This window comes from Artemia sp. Qi Xiang Cuo, chromosome 21, assembly GCF_049724085.1.
Source record: "Artemia sp. Qi Xiang Cuo chromosome 21, ASM4972408v1, whole genome shotgun sequence".
NCBI lineage: Eukaryota > Metazoa > Arthropoda > Branchiopoda > Anostraca > Artemiidae > Artemia > Artemia sp. Qi Xiang Cuo.
In genome coordinates, this window is record NC_142814.1 from 21,406,421 (window position 1) to 21,425,406 (window position 18,986).

Here is an 18,986-nt window from a genome sequence, read left to right on the forward strand (position 1 = left end):
AGACATACATGTCCGGACTTTTCAACTACGCTGAACAAAATGGCTATCCCAAAATTGTCATTAGATATGTTTGGGCTAATTATCTGTGAGGGGTGGCTATTTATCAGCTAATCACTTTCTATTATTAAAAAGAGCACTAACCCTCTTAATTCGAAATTGAATGAGCCCTTTTTGAAGTTTCTACGACAATTCTTTCTATACAAAGTGTCCTGGTCTAAAACAATTATATTGTGCCTTTATCGTTCTTTACTTGGGCAGCGCTATTGCGCTGCCTGTGATTCCACCGAAATGGAAATTCTTTAATTTGAAATACAAACTTTTAGTCCAACTTAGAATTTTATTGTTAGAACCAAATTAGAATTGTAAGTTAGGTAATATTTGTAGAAAGTGCTGTGTGATTGCTTTGAAAATAAAATAAACCAAGTGTCTGAAGCACAGTTTATATAATTAGCAGTATGATCATTCTCTATCTCACCCATTATAAAAACCCGGTCTTCGTGAACAAAAAGCTCCTCCCACTTATTTCTGCAACCATGAGAATGCAGGTTAGTCTGTTTCCATAAAAGTGCATTGAAACAAACGGAAACAGACAAACCTCCATTCTCATCGTTGTAGAAATAAGTGGGAGGAGCTTTTTGTTCACGAAGACCAGAAATAATCTGCGATAAGCTTACTGGGTATATTCTGTCTACTGTGGTCTGAAGAATGCATCGCATGATATATCTGGGGATAAGAGTCATTTTAAGTTAATGGACATTCATATTACCATCTTTTGTGTACACGCCTTCGTTTCGAAAAGTTTAAGTTTTCTAGGGAAATTTAATCTAGTTTTAGAGTTCTTTTATAGGTCATGAACATAAATGATGGCCATCAAACATGAGATTTTCGTAGATATAAAAAACACAAAACAATTTAGGTTGAGTTTCACTCAACGTGTACGAGCATTTCTTAAACTAAATGAACATTATGGGTTATTCCTTTAGACAGTATTTTTCTAATAAATCTTAAAAATTTCTTCGGAAGGAACCATCCTGCAAAATTCGGAGAACAATATTCTGATAAAAATCGCTAAAAGTCTCATGTGCAAGGTGTACAGATGAGAACCATGATATTAAGCTGTTTCTGAATGTCTGTCTTTAACATAAAGTCGGGCCAAGACATGGGTTACTTTTACTTTATTTTACTAATTTATTATTTCATATAAAAGAGATTTCATTTGCATACAACACGAAACACAGTATCACAGAATCTGTCAGATATTTCATATTCTTTAACTAAAGTTGTAATTCATGAACTGAAATTTCTTTACTAGAGGCTGTGATTAACCAATTATTAGACGGTGTTTGAACCATTACAACCTCTTTTGCCTTTAAATTGATGTCTTCTTCTTCCACGAGAAGAGATGTTGCCAATCGTAATCTTTTCAACCTAAAAAATTAAACACGAAGAGAATAGCATACATTATAACGATAAAAGGTCCTTAACATTGGCTAGTTTACTTATTAATTGTTATTTTTTCTTGTTTTTTTTTATAAGTTTTGCATATACGCATATGCGTTCGTGGCTCTTGCAACTTATTTTTTACGATAGTCCTTAGCCTGATTGAAGGCTTGCTCAAAGACTTTGTGTCTGTCTTTTCACCACTTTTTTGTGACGAGGAATTAAAATATTTTTTTAAGAGGGGGGGGGGTGCTGCAGGAGCCACAAAATATTAATTTTAAGTTTGCAATCATCCAAGTATTGTACGAGGTCTTTCATATTCACCCAAGAGTGGGGTAATTCCTTACCATCCCTCATTTGGAGGATTTAGTTTCGTTTTCCTTGAAGGTGAACTTCTTCTCTAAATTTTCCTCAATCTGTATTTAAGCTTGATTTGTTTGACTTTCAATTTCTGATCAAGTAATATAAACAGGAATTCTCCGAGTCATTTATAGTCCTTGTTCCTCAACAAGATAAAAAATTATTTTTTTTTGCTTGAACTTACCTTTCGGGAAAATGTACATAAAGTGTATTGGATCCACCTATCATAACTTTCCTCGGAATTTCTTCAAAACGTTGGCTGATGAGAAGAGTCCCCATTTTTCCAAGAATGTATAGTTTTCCGTCATGGAAAGTAGCCTGTAAAATTTAAGATTAGTCGCTCAACATAGCAGAAAAATATTGGATATTACTCTTCTTGTCTCTATTTTCTGAAAGTTGGCACATGGTTGTCAACCGCACGTCTCTTTTTTCAATCAGGTGCGTGTGCTTAGAGGCTCAAGCTCCCCTGCCCACCAAAGTCTCATTTTTAAGACTATCCTGAAAATGTATCGTAATTTTTGGACTTTTTGCCTGCTTTATTTATTTAATTAATTAGCACGCCCTCCCTAGCACAGAAATGAATTCATACGTGCAGTCATATTTTCAGCAAATCAATTTTTTAAGGGGGAGGGGTCAGACTCAACCTCGGCATCAAACTTCCTTATCTACCGTTACTCATCTAGTTCATCATCTAGTTTACTACCTTGGGGCATGCAATACTCACAAGATCATCGTTTTTTACTTAACTCGCTATCTGTTTAAATTTAGCTTTTTTGGCGTTAAACAAGAGGTTCGTCAGCAAAGTTTACTTAGAATTCGTCCGCATAGTTTGTGTTTAGTCGTTTCGAGCATTTAAATGGGATCTAGTTTAATTGGCTGCTTATAAAGTATTATAATTATGGCAGACTGACATGGGATATTTGTAGGGTAGATTTACACCACATAGACGTGACGCAGAGTAGATTTATCCTAAGCAAAAGAAATTTAATTTTGCAGTAGAAGTTGAGAGAGGTTTACTCTTTTAAGAGAAATTAAATAAAAAAAACAAGTTTTTTAAACTGAAAGTAAGGGGCGACATTAAAACTTAAAACGAACAGAAATTATTCCGTATATGAAAGGGGCTGTCCCCTCCTCAATGCCTCGCTCTTTACGCTAAAGTTTGACTCTGTCTCACAACTTTATTTTTTTAAAACAATGAAAAACTTTAGCGTAAAGAGCGAGGCGTTGAGGAGGGGACAGCCCCTTTCATATACGGAATAATTTCTGTTCGTTTTAAGTTTTAATGTCGCTCCTTGCTTTCAGTTTAAAAACCTTGTTTTTTTTATTTAATTTCTGATCGTTTTTTAGTTAATGCAGCTTTTATTTTGGCTCGCCGTCATTGAATAAGTAAACAAAATTTGCATAAAAATTTTACTTTTCTTTTGCTAAATGGCTGTCTCTAAATTTGGTTCTGACGTAATTTACAAATTAACTTACGTAACAAAATTCTATATTCGTATATTTTTCTTCTGTCAAAAAATACAAAGCTGCAGATTTTTGTAGATATGAGCTTGAAACCTATATTGTAGGGTTTTCTGATACGCTGAATCTGACGGTGTGATTTTCATTAATTTTTTTTCACTTTTAGGGGATGTTTCCCCCCTCTTTTAAAATCAGGTAAATTTTCTCAAGCTCGTAGCCTTTGATGAGTAATACTAAACTTAACAAAATTCATATATTTAGAATCAGCATTATAAGCCCATTCTTTTGATACATTTACTGACATCAAAGTTCCGTTTTTAAAAGTTTGGCTTACTATTGAGCCGTATCGCTTGTTTTTTTTGTTTTTTTTTTATTACGTTTATGAAGGGGTTCTCCCCTTAGTCAATATCACGCTCTTTACGTTAAAAGTTAAAAAAAATTTTTAATTCACACATCCCTGAATCACAAAGGCCGTTTAATTAGAATAGATAGCTCTTTTGAAAGCACTAAAAAAACTGTAGCGTAAAGAGCGAGGTATTGACTTGGGGGAGAACCCCCTCTTATACGTAATAATTTCTGTTCATTTTAAGTTCTAATGTTGCTTCTGACTTTCAGTTGAAAAAAACTAGTTTTTATAAATTTAATTTCTGATTGTTTTTTAAATAATGCTTGGAAATCCGGCGCCCCCCTCATAGAAATGTCTCTGGCTCCAAAGAAACACCTTCCACGGACAAATTCTCTCGAGTAACCCCCTCCTCCAGCCTCCCCCCATCAAAAAAAAATCCTTCCAGAAAATGTCTGTATACTTCCCGATAACCAATACAATATGTGAGCAATGGGCAAAGTTCATAACTTGCAGATCTTCCCCTGGGAACTGTGGGGGATTAAGTCATAGTAAAAGACATATTTATTAGATTTTCGACTATGCTAAACAAAATGGCTATCTCAAAATTTTAATCTGGTGACTTTGAGAAAAAAAATGAGAGTGGGAGGGGGCCTAGCTGCCATCCATTTTTTTGGTCACTTAAAAAGGGCACTAGAACTTTTAGTTTTCGTTCCAATGAGCCCTCTTACGATATTCTAGGACCACTGGGTCAAATACTTTTACTATGGGTAGAAGAAATACGACAAAATGGAAGACACACAAAAAAGAAAAAAAAGGTGCTGAGCTTTGCACATACGATTCTCTTCTTTATAAAGCCAACAACAGAAAAAGAAGTTATTTTGTGTTAAAAAAAAATGTTATTTTATGTTAAAAAAATTGTTAGCTTCTGTTAAAATGTCAAAGATGTTCACTTTTGTCTGACTAATATCAGTGGAGATGTTTGAACCAGTGATCTCTCGATCTGATGTCGAATGGTCTAAGCTATAGCTGTTAGGACTTTTAATAAGGCTTCCTATTTTAATTATACGGCCCTTGTGTTTCAGTAGCCGTTCTTAAAAAATGGGACAAACAGTAGAAATATAACAAAAACAGCAAGGTATTGAAGACGAGGCAACCCTTCATATACGGAAATAGTAAAGCTTTTCATGTTCTTCCTTACTTTCAGTTGAAGAAACATTTTTTTTTTTTATTTAATTTCTGCTCGTTTTTTAAATAATGCTGGGAAATCCGGCACCCCCTTCATGAAAAATTCCCTTCCCCATGAAAAATTCCTCTATGGAAAGACCCTCCCACGTAAAACAACTCCCCCATCCCCCCCCTACCAGAAAAAATCCCCCCGGGAAATATCTGTATACTTCGCAATAACCTATACTATATGTAAACAATGGGCAAAGTTCGAAACTTGCAGCCCTTTCACTTGGGACTGTGGGGGGGGGGGGGGGTTAAGTCATCCTTAGAGACATAGTTTTTACATTTTTAGAGTAGGCTGAACCAAAAGGCTATCTCAAAATTTCAATCAAGTGACTTTGTTAAAAAAAAATGAAGGGGGTGTAGCTGCCCTCCAGTTTTTTGGTCACTTAAAAAGGGAACTAGAACTTTTAATTTCCATTGCAATGAGCCCTCTCAAAGTGTTCTATGACCAATGGGTCGAAACGATCACCCCTGAAAAAAAACGCACATTGTGATCTTTCTTCCAGCAAAAAATGAAAATTTCCACCTTTTTGCAGATATGATCGTGAAACTTTTTTTATCGGGTTATCTGACAAGCTGAATGAGATGGTGTAATTTTCGTTAAAGTTAATTAAAAATGCAAAATTCCACATTTTTGCAGATAGGAGTTTGAAGCTTCTTTAATAATGTTCGTTGATAGGCTGAATCTGATGGTGTGAATTTCGTTAAAGTTAATTAAAAAAATTTGCAATTAAAACAAAATTTTATTGTTTAAAAAAAATTGAGTTGTTAGAAAGTGAAACTTTAGCGCAAAGAGCGAGGCGTTGAGGAGGGGACAGCCCCTTTCATATACGGAATAATTTCTGTTCGTTTTAAGTTTTAACGTCGTTCCTTACTTACAGTTAAAAAAACTTGTTTTTTTTATTTGAGTTGTGAACATTTTTGAATTAATACAGGTTTTAATTTTGGCTCACCGTGCATGAATAACTAAACAGAAATTCGCATATCAATTTTACTTTTATTTGGTTAAATTGCTTTGTCGAAACTGTTTGAATTTTATATACAAACATTTTTATTAGTAATAAATATGCATAACTTACGAATTAACTTACGTAACGAACTTCTATATTCATATATTTTTAATACGTATATTAGGGGGTTTGCTCCCTAGTCAATACCTTGCTCTTTAAGCTAAAGTTGAAATTTTGTTCCAATTCTTTAAAAATGACCCCTTAATCACAAAGGCCGTTAATTAGAATAAATAGCTCTTATGAAAGTACTAAAAAAAACTATAGCGTAAAGAGCGAGGTATTGACTTGGGGGAGAACCCCCTGATATACGTAATAATTTCTGTTCATTTTAAGTTCTAATGTTGCTTCTTACTTTCAGTTGAAAAAAAAAAAAATTTAATTTAATTTCTGATTGTATTTTAAATAATGCTTGGAAATCCGGTGCCCCCTTCATAGAAATGTCTCTTACCCCAAAGAAACATCCTCCACGGAAAGATTCTCCCGAGTAACCCCCGCTGTCAGTCCCCCCCCCTACCCGAAAAAAATTCTGCAGGAAAATGTCTGTATACTTCCCACTAACCACTACACTATGTAAGCAATGGGCAAAGTTCATAACTTGCAGAACTTCCCCTGGGAACTGTGGGGGAATAAGTCATCATAAAAGACATATTTTTTAGATTTTCAACCATGTTGGACAAAATGGCTATCCCAAAATTTTGATCGAGTGACTTTGGGAAAAAAATGAGCGTGGGAGGGGGCCCAGTTACCCTCTATTTTTTTTGTCACTTAGAAAGAGCACTAGAGCTTTTAATTTCCATTCCAATGAGCCCACCTACGATATTCTAGGACCACTGGGTAAAAACTATTACCCATGGGAAAAAAAAACAAAAAAAAAAAAAACAAATAAATGAAAATGCATCCGTGATCTTTATTTTGGCAAAAAATAGGAAATTCCACATTTTTGTAGATAGGAACTTAAAACCTCTACAGTAGGGTTCTTTAATACGTTGAATATGATGCCGTGACTTTCATTAAGGTTCTATAACTCTTAGGGGTCGTCCCCCCTTTTCTCGAACAGCAGCCAAATTTTCTCAGGCGCTTAACTTTTGATGGGTAAGATTAAACTTGATGAAACTTATATATTTGAAATCAGAATTAAAATCTGATTCTGTTGATGTATCTATTGGTATCAAAATTCCGTTTTTTAGAGTTTCGGTTACCATTGAGCCGGGTCGCTCCTTACTTACAGTTCGTTACCACGAACTGTTTGAAATGGGCTTTTCGATATTACTTACAATTGCACTGATAAAATAGCTTTTTAAGCTTTTACTGGAACAACGTTTTGTCGAGGATCTGAATGAGTAAATATCAATAGAAAATACCATTTTTACTGAATGATGTGGTTGTAGACGTAATTATAAATTCAAACAAAAGTGATAAAAATACTCCCCCACTGTCCGACTGCTATTGCAAGAGACGAGGGTACTTAAGGGGTGATTCACAACTAGCCGTGTTGTAGCGATAAACGTGCCAGTCGCGAAAAGTCAAAGGAATGCAAGGACCGGCCAGTGAAAATTATAAAGGCTAGTCGCAAACAACGACTGATAAAGCACGATATTAAAATATTAACCATGCTTCCATTATCCTAATCAGTTTCTATCGATAAATCAGCGTTAATAATCGGTCTCAGTCCTAATTTTGCCAGAATTGATGATAACATGATAGTCAAGGATCCATGATAAAGAAAGATCGCTCGAAAATAGTTACCAGGCTTCAACAAGCTAAAGTAGGTTTGAATATGGAATCAAGGGTAGAAAAAAGCGCTGAAAATGAATATCTGGTGGCGCAATTAAAAATCTTTGCGCCACTGACAAAAAGGGCGTATCCGCAAAATTAGGAAAAAACGAAGATTGCGTATATTTTTATTCTAGGGAATTATTTTGAACATTTTGTCTGGTAGAATATTTCTCCATGAGTGAAATTTCAGATTCAATTCCGCTAATGAGAGGATTTCAAGAGTAGAGGGGGAGTATTATCTCTCCACTCTACTTTTCACATTTACCCTGCCTTAATGCGCACTTGCAAGCATTAAGAATTTACGAGTTCTTCAACTGATCGACATTACGTGAAAAAGCTATACTGTGTGCAATAATAAGTATTTTTGCAAGTTCTCTCCCCACCCCCACCCTATCTCGTATGTACCAAGCGGAAATTTACGGGAGCGCTACCTAGCAATGCGATCTCATTGCGCGAGCGTCAATGTCATCACGTTGTATATAATCGAAGATTGAATTTAATGTGAAAAGGCGACCAGGCTCGTTTAACCTTGTGCTACCGGGTCATACTGTTGAATCGACCATAAATCTTGATTCGAAAAGAAATTCTGGTCTCGTTGGTGATGCAACAAGCCAACTAACAGTCGCAAAGTGGATTAATACCCTACCTTTTGTTGCCTCAGTTTCATCTGCTTTATATGACCTTATTAATGGGAATGAAACTTCAGAATTTGCTTCTCCGCATCACAAACATAGCTCGAAATTTATCAAAAAGTAGATTTTGCTTGTCAAAACGGCTCTGTCCATATTGCACTATCACACAAACCCCTTTACTAAAACTGAAGAAATCCTTATGAATGTGATAACCAATAAGCAGGCCAATCCATCAGTTGCGAGCTCATTACTTAAAGCTGAGGAACGAGAACTTGAAGCTGTAGCCAAGTATGTCAAAGGGTATGAAAAAGCCTTTTCAAAAGTGAAAGTGACCTAGAAAAAATCAGTTACCTAGAAAAATCAGGATCAAAATCGAAGTCCGTTGGACAAAGCGCAGTTTTTTCAGAGCTTTTGACAGTGAAGAGAATCCTGTGGGGATAGATTCCAGCACTAACAATGGACTGAAACAGCTTAAAAGTATTCTCAGCTTTGAACTCGTTTCATATGCTCCTTCAATTTTGAGCTCAGGATTCCACGTTGGTGCTTAGAAGTGGTGTTAAGTCTACCGGGTTAGACTTTCTGAGAGAGGCCACTGGTTTGCGTGAATGGCCTAAAAATCCCAACTTCGAAGAGGAACGTTGCTTGTATGGGCATGAAGCCTTTGTTATCGACTTCATGCTACTGTTTTTCCAAAAGCCACGAGCAGAACATAAAACCGTCAAAATCTATGCCATGCGGTTGCTTAAAGCCGTGTTGACAGAGATACCTGAAACAGCAAGTGAATTCATATCGTGGGTGACAGGAAAGACGGACTGTTTGGTCACACTGATTGAAATGGTAGCAGTTTGTCTCTGAAGGACCGCAGTGGATTTCACCAGTAACTTTTCCACTGCTTGACAGTGTACCCCATCTCGACGAGCTCAAAATTGGAAAGTGGACAAAGATTGTTGCAAATACAAAGAGCAAAGCAAATTTGATGAAAGCAATTCATGAAACATGGGAAGCAAATGAATTTGACTATATAAGCGCGCTAAAGTACTGCCGATACCTTGTGCCTATGGCTGTGTGGAGAATTTGAAGACAGGATAAGAGCTGTATGTTTAAGTCATAATATTGATTCACTCAGTTTCGAGAGATTTCTGGGTAGCACACATGAGGAAGCGGACACCAGGATGGCTCTGTGCGTTGCTCTTTGCTTCAGATATGGCTTTGAAAGGGTGAATGTTTGTGCTAATGATACAGATGTAGTTGTGATAATAGTGGACCAATTCCCTCGTCTTCTTAACATTCTTCCTGGGTTGAATGTTGTGCCTCAACTCCTCGCGAAGCTTCCAAATTATTATGTCCCCATTGATCTTTTGTTCCAGTGGACAGAGAAGTAAATGTTGAACTCCCTGGTGTTCATTCACTGCATTTCGGTGCGTGACACAACTAGTCACTTTTTCTCATAGGAAAACGAACATTCTTAGCGTCCACCAAGAAGAGCGGTCTGTACATGGAGATTCGGTGTGAAATACAGAAGTTGAAATATGAAACCTTCACGGAAGCCAGTATGTTCTCCTTCCAGGATATTGCAAGAAAGCTGATAATCAGCACTTATGGAAGGGATTATAATCAGTTTTCCCTCAGTGATTTACGAGTACACTCGTAAATCAGTTTCTCGTAAGAAGCTCCTCGTAAGAAGGAGCTGAAAGCGTTGCCTCCTACAGAAGGGGGCGTTTGTGGAACATTGTAAGCGTTGTTACTATCAGCTTGCAATCTGGAATGCCTCATTGATTAAAAGACCATTGATTGCCAAGCCCTTTGAGTTATGGATGGCCATTTTCAGGATAAGATGTTGTTCCTTTTGTTTCAAGTGGTTCCTCGATTCCATCGGGTTATTCGCAACTCTTTTGTGAGTGTAGCAAAAACTGCACCAAGAACTGTAAATGCCTTCCTCGATTTTGGGATTTTTTGTGTGATTGTAACGGAAAGTTGGAAACCTCCCATCTAGGTCGAAAAACAGAAATATAGGTGATGACGTCATCGATTATGCAAATTAAGTGATATCTCCTTTGGCACACAAAATTTTCGTTGCGCCCACCTATATTCGTTTTCAGCAACCAATTCTACCCCTGATAAATTCCTCAAATCGTCTTTAGCTCGTTGAAACCTGTGATCTCAGAGTTTCGTTAGCTGAATCCCTGACTAGGAAGAAAAGAGTTAAAATTTCAAGTTTTATTAAAGTAGTGAGTGTCATAATTAGAATGTAGTCTCAAAAATCACTAAAATCACTAGCTAGAGACACTTCTGAGAAAAATGGAAAGGTAATCTAGCACTCCAGCTCGTGAAAAAAGGCATTTAGTGATTGGTTGTTACTACCCAAATCATTATATCTCTGAAACAGAAGCTTATTTTCAACACATTCTAAAACACTTTAGATTTTAGTAAGAATTTATCCTGTTTGCTAAAAAATTGCTCATGTCCTATAAAGGATGCGGCACTAGACCCTTAAGGTCCGAACAAGCGGTGTTGATCTCCATCTCAAGGCCATAGAGCCAGGAAGTGTAATGATGTGATGGGGGCCAACCATCTTGTGCTTTCGCACACCCTTCCTGCTTACCTTCCCTATATTTCTCCAGGTACCCATTTAGAGCTGGGTCGACTCTGGCTGAGCTTACAGAGTCAAACCACTGACCCTCGTCCCAAACCAAATAATTGGGTACACTAGGATTCGAACCCACGCCCTCTCTGATAAAGAAAAACCTCGCCTTCCCATACCAAAAAGAAAAGATGGCTCTCTTTCTCTGTATCTCTCTGTGTTTAATCAAGATGGGTGGCCTTTGAACTATATGCCTGCTTTTGAACTAAGAATCTTTTGTAGACTTACGCTTATTTAGCGTTATATTAGAGCTTTTTCACACCAAATAACTTGCAAATTTTATTCATTTGTATGTAAGATTTTCTAAACTACACATTGCCTTTAATAATGTTTAAATGAGAATTATACGGACAAAGCTATTTGGTTGAAATGGCATTTTAGACTAATCTTGATTACCCTGAAGTCAATAGCCTTGTAAGCTCAATTATTCTCGAGCCAACGCGCTTTTAATCATTACTTACCACTATTTTTTCTTCGTCGACGAGCAGCAACGATTCCACTTTTGAAGATCTTTTCAAGATTAGTTTTGGCATTTCTTTTGAATTTAAAGCTTTTCTAAAAACTTTCCCTGATGCCATGCCAAAAATCAAAGTCTGTTGATAGCAATCAGCACAGGTTGTATTTATTTGAACATCTAAATGCTGAAATGTTTCATTTCTGGCAACACAACATGCAATATTTTTTGAAAATGAAGACTCGGTATCTATTGATGATCTCTCTCTTTTAACATTCCAAATAGCTAAATACCCGCTTATATCCATGCTTAGAAAAGTTATTGTCACTGTTGTCGCGCTTAAGATTTTCAGGAGTTGGATGCAGTCTGTGTGGGAGGCGGGATCGCGGTGAACATTTACCAAAATTGCTGGAAAAATAGAACTTGTCCTTTTCAAGTCCCAGATGAAAAGTGTGCCATCTGGTGTGCCACCTACTGCAAAATGAGGTGCTTCAATCAAGAAAGCAAATGATGTTATCTGAGATTTGGATTTGAGTTCGTAAGATCGGCTTTTTCCTTTGCAGAGTTTCCAAATTTTGGCTCGTGAGCTGTCCTGCAAAATAGTAACTATCATCAAATCGAATGGAAAAAGATGCGTAAGGAGCAAAAGGTTCCTCTCTAAGATACCTTTGAAAAACTCTTATTAGTCTTTCTGTTGCTTTGACGCATTGTAGATGAAAAAAAAAATTAAAAAATACAATTATTATAGCTTCACCAAAAACATTTACAAATGATTCCGCTTTTGAGAAATATTTTTCTAGAATATTTTGTGATATCCATAACAGCATCATGAAAGTCATTTAAAAATCTATAGGAGAAACTTTTGTTTTGAACTATAAATACTCTTTCATTATACTCAGTAAAAGGGCACATCCAGGTTTTTGTGTGGTGGAAGGGAGGGATAATAAAAGTTGACCATGAGTTGACAGGAGTTGACAACAAAATTTTTATAAAACGCGCGAACAATTTGTTTATATACACGTTTGTTACGTTTACAAGTCGGACAAAAGATTTTTTGGGGGGGAGTGAGGTCAGATCTTCAACCCCCTCCCCCGGATATGGCCTTGCTCAGCAGCAATAAAAAAAAAACTTTGTTTCAAGGTTATATATGCTATGAGTTATACGACATAAAAGCCTTCTACGAAAAGGAAAGAACTGAAATTAAACACTAAAAATAATCGGTCCCTCTGTTATTAATTTAGACGGCTCTCATTTACTTCCAATCGAATTTAAAGTGAGGTCACTTAATCTGTTCAAAAACAAAACCTCAGTGACATTTTCTGAGTCTAAAATATATATTACAAGAATTTACTAGAGAATTTCAGTTTTAGTCAAGGAATTCGGAGCCTGCAAGTGGCAAAATTAAAATTTGTTGGTAAGTGGCAAAACAAGGCAATTTATCAAAATTAAACTGACATATAATACTCGATTACTTTTTATCCCATTTCCTTAAAGGCTAAGACAAACTAGAAGTATTTTTGAGGCAGATACTTCTTTAAAGTACTAAAAAACTTTAGCGTAAAGAACGAGGTACTGAGGGGGAGGGGGATCCCCTCTTATACGAAATAAATTCTGTCCGTTTTAAGTTTCAATGTTGCTCCTTACTTTCAGTTGAAAAAAATGTTTTTATCGTATTATTTTTTATCGTTTTTCAAATAATTCAGGGATTTCTGGCCCCCTCTACATAAAAAACTAACTCCCCTAATGAGAAGCTCATCCGTAGAAGGTCCCTCCTACATAAAATCCTCCCGGAAAATTCCCTCTGGGCAATTCCTTTCTCGGTAAAAAACTCCCTGTAAGAATTGCCTGCAGACGAATCCGCCAAAAAAATTCTCCTTAACCTACTTCAATTTGAAAAGACTTTCATTTCTAATTGTTTTTCGAATCTGCCGAAAATCCTTCCTTCCGTCGAAAATTTTTCCCAGAACCCAGTGTGAAATTTCCTCTGGAAAGTTCATTCACGAAACTTTGCTCCCTCCCAACGGAAAATTCTCCCCGTGGAAACCAATTCCCAACAGAACCCCCCCCCCTCCCGTCCCCAAAAAACTAAATTCTGTAGAGTTCCTGATGACAAATACTATGCATAAACAATGGGCGAATTTCATAACTTACAGCCCTTTTCCCATGGGCTGTGAAGGGGGGGGGGTGTTTTACCCCTAAAGGCATAGTTATTGGACCTTTCAACTATGTTGAATAAAAGGGCTATCTCAAAATTTTCGTTGAACAACGTTGGGGAATAAAGGGTGTAAGAGGGGGGCTAGTTGCCTTCCTGTCTTTGTTGTCACTTAAATTTGACACTAGAACTTCTACTTTCCGATCGAAGTCGTCCACTCCCGATCTTCTAGGACCCTTGGCTGGATGCAATTACTCCTGGGAAAAAACAAAAATAAACACACATCCGTGAAATATTCAGGAAAAAATTACAAAATTTCACAGATAGGAGCTTGGAACCTCTACCAGGGTTCCCTGAAAGGCTAATTCTTGAGTTTATTAGTATGACCATTCCAGATACAGGGTGAAAACCCTTATATGGGCTCTAAAAATTACCTATATTACAGACTGCAGACCTTATTTCGAACTAAGGCTTGTCTATACTACAGACTAACACCTGAGGCTTGTCCTAGTTAAATGTCAGATAGACAGAACTTGGAAACAAGAATTTTGGAAAGTAGTTCATTGACATAATTTTTTTGTATATAAACAGCTTGTTCCTTCCTATCATACCGGGATATGTATTTTCCCACAGATTGAACTTGAATATTTAAGTGAGTAGAATGGGGGGTACCAGCGCGGACAGGGCTCCTTATATGGGCATAGAATACTGACAGGGCTCCATATATGGGCATGGAATCCCTAGGGAGAATGATTGCGTAATCGGTCAATGACCTGTTTTTCCAAGGTCGATTTATTTGATGTTTCTATGTGTAATAACTCCGGAACGAAGGTTGCAACTGCGCATTGAATTCTAACGGGAACAATGTTATTGATCTAGGACTCGAGGGGGAAGTGAATTTCCGAGAACTTGATTGCGTAACCTAACCTAACCTCAGGAGGTCCGAACCCCACACCAAATATGGGCATAGAGTCATTAGGGAGAAAACGATGATAATGGGGTCAATGAACTCTTAGTAGGGCCTTATTGAGTCCGAACCCCACACCAAATATGTGCATAGACTCCGAACCCCACACCAAATAAGGGCATAGATTCATTAGGGAGAACACGTGGTTAATGGGGTCAATGACCTAAATTTCCAAAACAACAACAACAACATCGGCCTTGACATTCGCTGAGAGCGTGCCAAAAACAACAACAACAACATCGACCTTGACATTCGCTGAGAGCGTGCACTTACAACAACAACAGCATCGACCTTGGAACACCTGTGCTGTCGATCTCAATTCACCTATCGTGAATCAATAAGTCCCCTTAGAAACAACAAATTATTTCCCCTTTCTTGACAGATCAATCAACCAATGACATCATCTGCCAGACTTTAAAAATTTTCGCCTAGAAACTATTCTCCAGGACTAGATCCAAGTCATTAATGTCATTGCCTCGGAAACAACTCTTTTGGTCGAACTCCAAAGGATATTAATAACCAAAGGCCATGTAAACAATTCTCCAAGAAACATCTTAGCGATGAATTATTTTAGTGCGGGAATCAGGTTTCTTATTAATTTGATATGCATTAGCGCAGAGATGCCAAAAACAAAAGAAACACGCTGAAATTACGTTTAGGGATTATTTGGGTGAAACTGTTTTAGACAGGCTATGGAACTATTTCGGCGAAACAGTTAGAGACATTTTGAAAGAAGATTTTAGGAAAGGTTTTAGAAGAGAATTTGAGGGTGAAACTCTGTGCTCGTTATAATACACAAGTTCCATTTGAACAGTGTTGTGAGGTCCTCTACCCCAACCCCAAAGGGTTCCGATCCCCCACCCCAACCCCGAAGGAAGCCCCCAGTACTCAAAGGTCCCCCAAGCTCCCAAAGAGCCCCAGCCCCCCAAACGCCCTCCGCAGACCCTCAAAGGCCCTCCCCCGGTCCTCAAAGGCCCCCCAAGCTCCCAAAGGGCCACCCGTGCCCCCAAAGGCCCACCCAGACCCCCAAAGGCCCTCCCCGGGCCACCCACAGGTCCAACGAGCTCCCAAAGGACCAACGGGGTCCCAAAGGCCCTCCACCGGTCCCCAAATGCCCCCAGGCCCCCAACTGTCCCTCCTCAGACCCTCAAAGACCCTCCTCTGGTCCTCAAAGGGCCCCCGGATCCCCAAACGCCCTCCCTGGGCCCCAAAGGTCCCCCCGGTCCCCATACAGGCCCACAAAAAATTACACATGCACCATAACAAACACAAGCACACACACAAATATGCTAGACCAAAATCACAAATTAAAAAACTCGTCAAAACTTACAAAAAAAAAATAATAGTCTCACTATATAATACACACACACACACACAAAAACTTTCACAATCTCTAACACTATTACACACACACACACAAAAAAATGAGCAAACACACTAATACACACACACACACACACAAAAACTTACACCATCACGCAATCTAATACACACACACACACACAAAAACTTACACCACCAATCACGAACACATACGCTCACAAAATAAATAAAACACACGCTAAAAAAATCATTAACACACACAAAAACTTACACACACACACAAAAACTTACACACACACACGAAAACTTACACATGCACACGAAAACTTACATGCACACAAAAACTTACATTCACACAAAAACTTACACACACTCGCAAAAACTTACACGCACACACGAAAACTTACACGCACACACAAAAACTTACACACACACACAAAAACTTACACACACACACGAAAACTTACACACACACGCCACAAATTACACACACACAAAAACTTACACACACATAAACACACAAAAAAAAACACAAACATACTCAAAAACAAATACACAAACAAACAAACAAACACACACACAACAAAAATCTAACACAAAAACAATCCCTCACCAACAAAATAACACACACGCAATAAAAAAATCAATATCGCTCACAAAAACACACAAACCAACACAACCCCAATCGCACACAAAAACACACACCCCCCCACCAACGCACACACACACACACACACACACACACACACACACACACACACACACACACACACACACACACACACACACACACACACACACACACACACACACACACACACACACACACACACACACACACACACACACACACACACACACACACACACACACACACACACACACACACACACACACACACACACACACACACACACACACACACACACACACACACACACACACACACACACACACACACACACACACACACACACACACACACACACACACACACACACACACACACACACACACACACACACACACAAGACACACACAACACACAAGACAAACACACCCAAAAAACACACACAGCACACACACACACACACAGCACAAACACACACAAACAACAAACACACACACAACACACACACAAACTTACAAACACACACACAAAACTTACACCCACACACAAACGCTTAGACACATAAAAACTTACACGAACAAACAAAAAATTACACACAAACTCAAAAAATTACAAGAACACAAAAAATTAAATGCACAAAAAAAATTACACACAGACACACACAAAACTTACACACACGCACAAAAAAATACACACAATCACTAACAAATACACACACACAAACACATACACACAAACCCACACACACACACAAACTGAAAAATGCACATCTATTGCGAAAACACACAAAAGTTATAAACAATAAAATATGTTAATTTATTAAAACTGAAATATTGCAAAAAACTAATAATTCATACAAATTTTTAACTACCTAAGAGTATATGTTTTTAATATGATCCACTCTATTGCGTAAAGACACACAAGTTTTAACAAATGCCATTTTATCCGTTATTACATCTGCAATACGGGTATAAATGTTGAATTCAGACAAAATTTCATCTCTCTAAAGTTTTCATTTTTTAATTAAGTGCCATTCTGTTGCGTAATAACACAAAACTTAGAAAAATTAAAAAATAATACTGTCGGACCAGTTCACTACGGGTAAAAATGTATTAGTCAGATACACTTCAAACTATCTACGGGTATGTTACTTAAATATAACCCATTCTGTTGCACAAACACACTTAATTTAGAAAAATTACAAATGATTATTTAGTAAATAAGAAATACGAGTAAAAATGAAGAAGTCATCGACATATTCAACTAGATAAGGGTAAGTGTTTTAAAAATGAGCCATTCTGTTGCGAAAACACACAAAAGTTAGAAAAAATCCAAAATATTCATATATTACCTCAGAATTTTCCTTTATTACCTCTGCAAAACGACTAAAAATGAAGAATTCATACACATTTTCAACTAGCTAGGGGTAAGTGTTTTAGATATGAGCCATTCTGTTGCGAAAACACACAAAAGTTAGAAAAAATACAAACTAATTCTTTATTACCTCTGAAAAACGTCTAAAAATGAAGAATTCATACACAATTTCAACTAGCTAATGGTAAGTGTTTTATATATGAGTCATTCTGTTGCTAAAACACACAAAATTAATAAAAAATACAAAATATTACTTTATTACCTCTGCAAAACGGCTAAAAATGAAGAATTCATACACATTTTCAACTAGCTAAGGGTAAGTGTTTTAAATAAGAGCTATTCTGTTGCAAAAACACAAAAAAGTTAGAAAAAATACAAAATATTCCTTTATTACCTCTGCACTACGGTTAAAAATTAAGAATTCATACACATTTTCAACAAGCTAAAGGGTAAATGTTTTAAATATGAGCCATTCTATTGCGAAAACACACAAAAGTTTGAAAAAATGCAAAATGTTCCTTTATTACCTCTGCAATACGGCTAAAAATGAAGAATTCATAAATAATTTCTACTAGCTAAAGGTTAAATGTTTTAAATATGAGCCAGTCTATTACGAAAACACACAAAAAGTAGATAAAATGCAAAATGATCAATCATTATCTCTGCACTACAGGTAAAAAATAAGAATTTATCCACATTTCAACTATCTAAAGGGAGAATGTTTTTAATTTTGACCATTTTAATGAGAAAACACACAAATTTTAGAAAAAATGCCAAATGATCCATTATTACCTCAGCACTAGGGCTAAAAATGAATAATTAATACACATTATCAACTAGCTAAAGGTTAAATGTTTTAAATGTTAGCCATTCTATTGCGTAAACACACAAAAGTTAGAAGAAATAAAAAATATACCCATATTACCTCTGCAAAAAGGATAAACATTAAAAATTCATACAGAATTTCATCTAGCTAAGGGTAAGTGTTTTAAATATGAGCCACTCTGTTGCAAAAACACACAAAAGTTAGAAAAAATACAACCTGACCCCTAATGGAAGGATTTGAATTAGAACCATGGGACATGTAATTTCATTGTATTTTGCATTTCCCACAAGAGGACACTTTTCGAGTAAAAGTAAAGAGCTACCAGACTAAACCAAAGATATGATGAAATAATAACGAATAATT

At 37.0% G+C, this 18,986-nt stretch overlaps 1 protein-coding gene across 1 annotated transcript in view; it reads right to left on the reverse strand.

The window, feature by feature from the left end:
• Positions 1-1,274: 1,274 nt before the first annotated feature.
• The window catches only part of LOC148939339 (uncharacterized), a 156,800-nt gene continuing 139,088 nt past the window's right edge, over positions 1,275-18,986 (reverse strand). Inside the window, exons 5-7 of the mRNA XM_089106851.1 lie at positions 11,358-11,942; positions 1,985-2,118; positions 1,275-1,428 (exon numbers count right to left, since the gene is read on the reverse strand). Of these exons, the coding sequence (XP_088962977.1) occupies positions 1,275-1,428; positions 1,985-2,118; positions 11,358-11,942 (873 nt within the window). The remainder of the gene's footprint in view (positions 1,429-1,984; positions 2,119-11,357; positions 11,943-18,986) is intronic.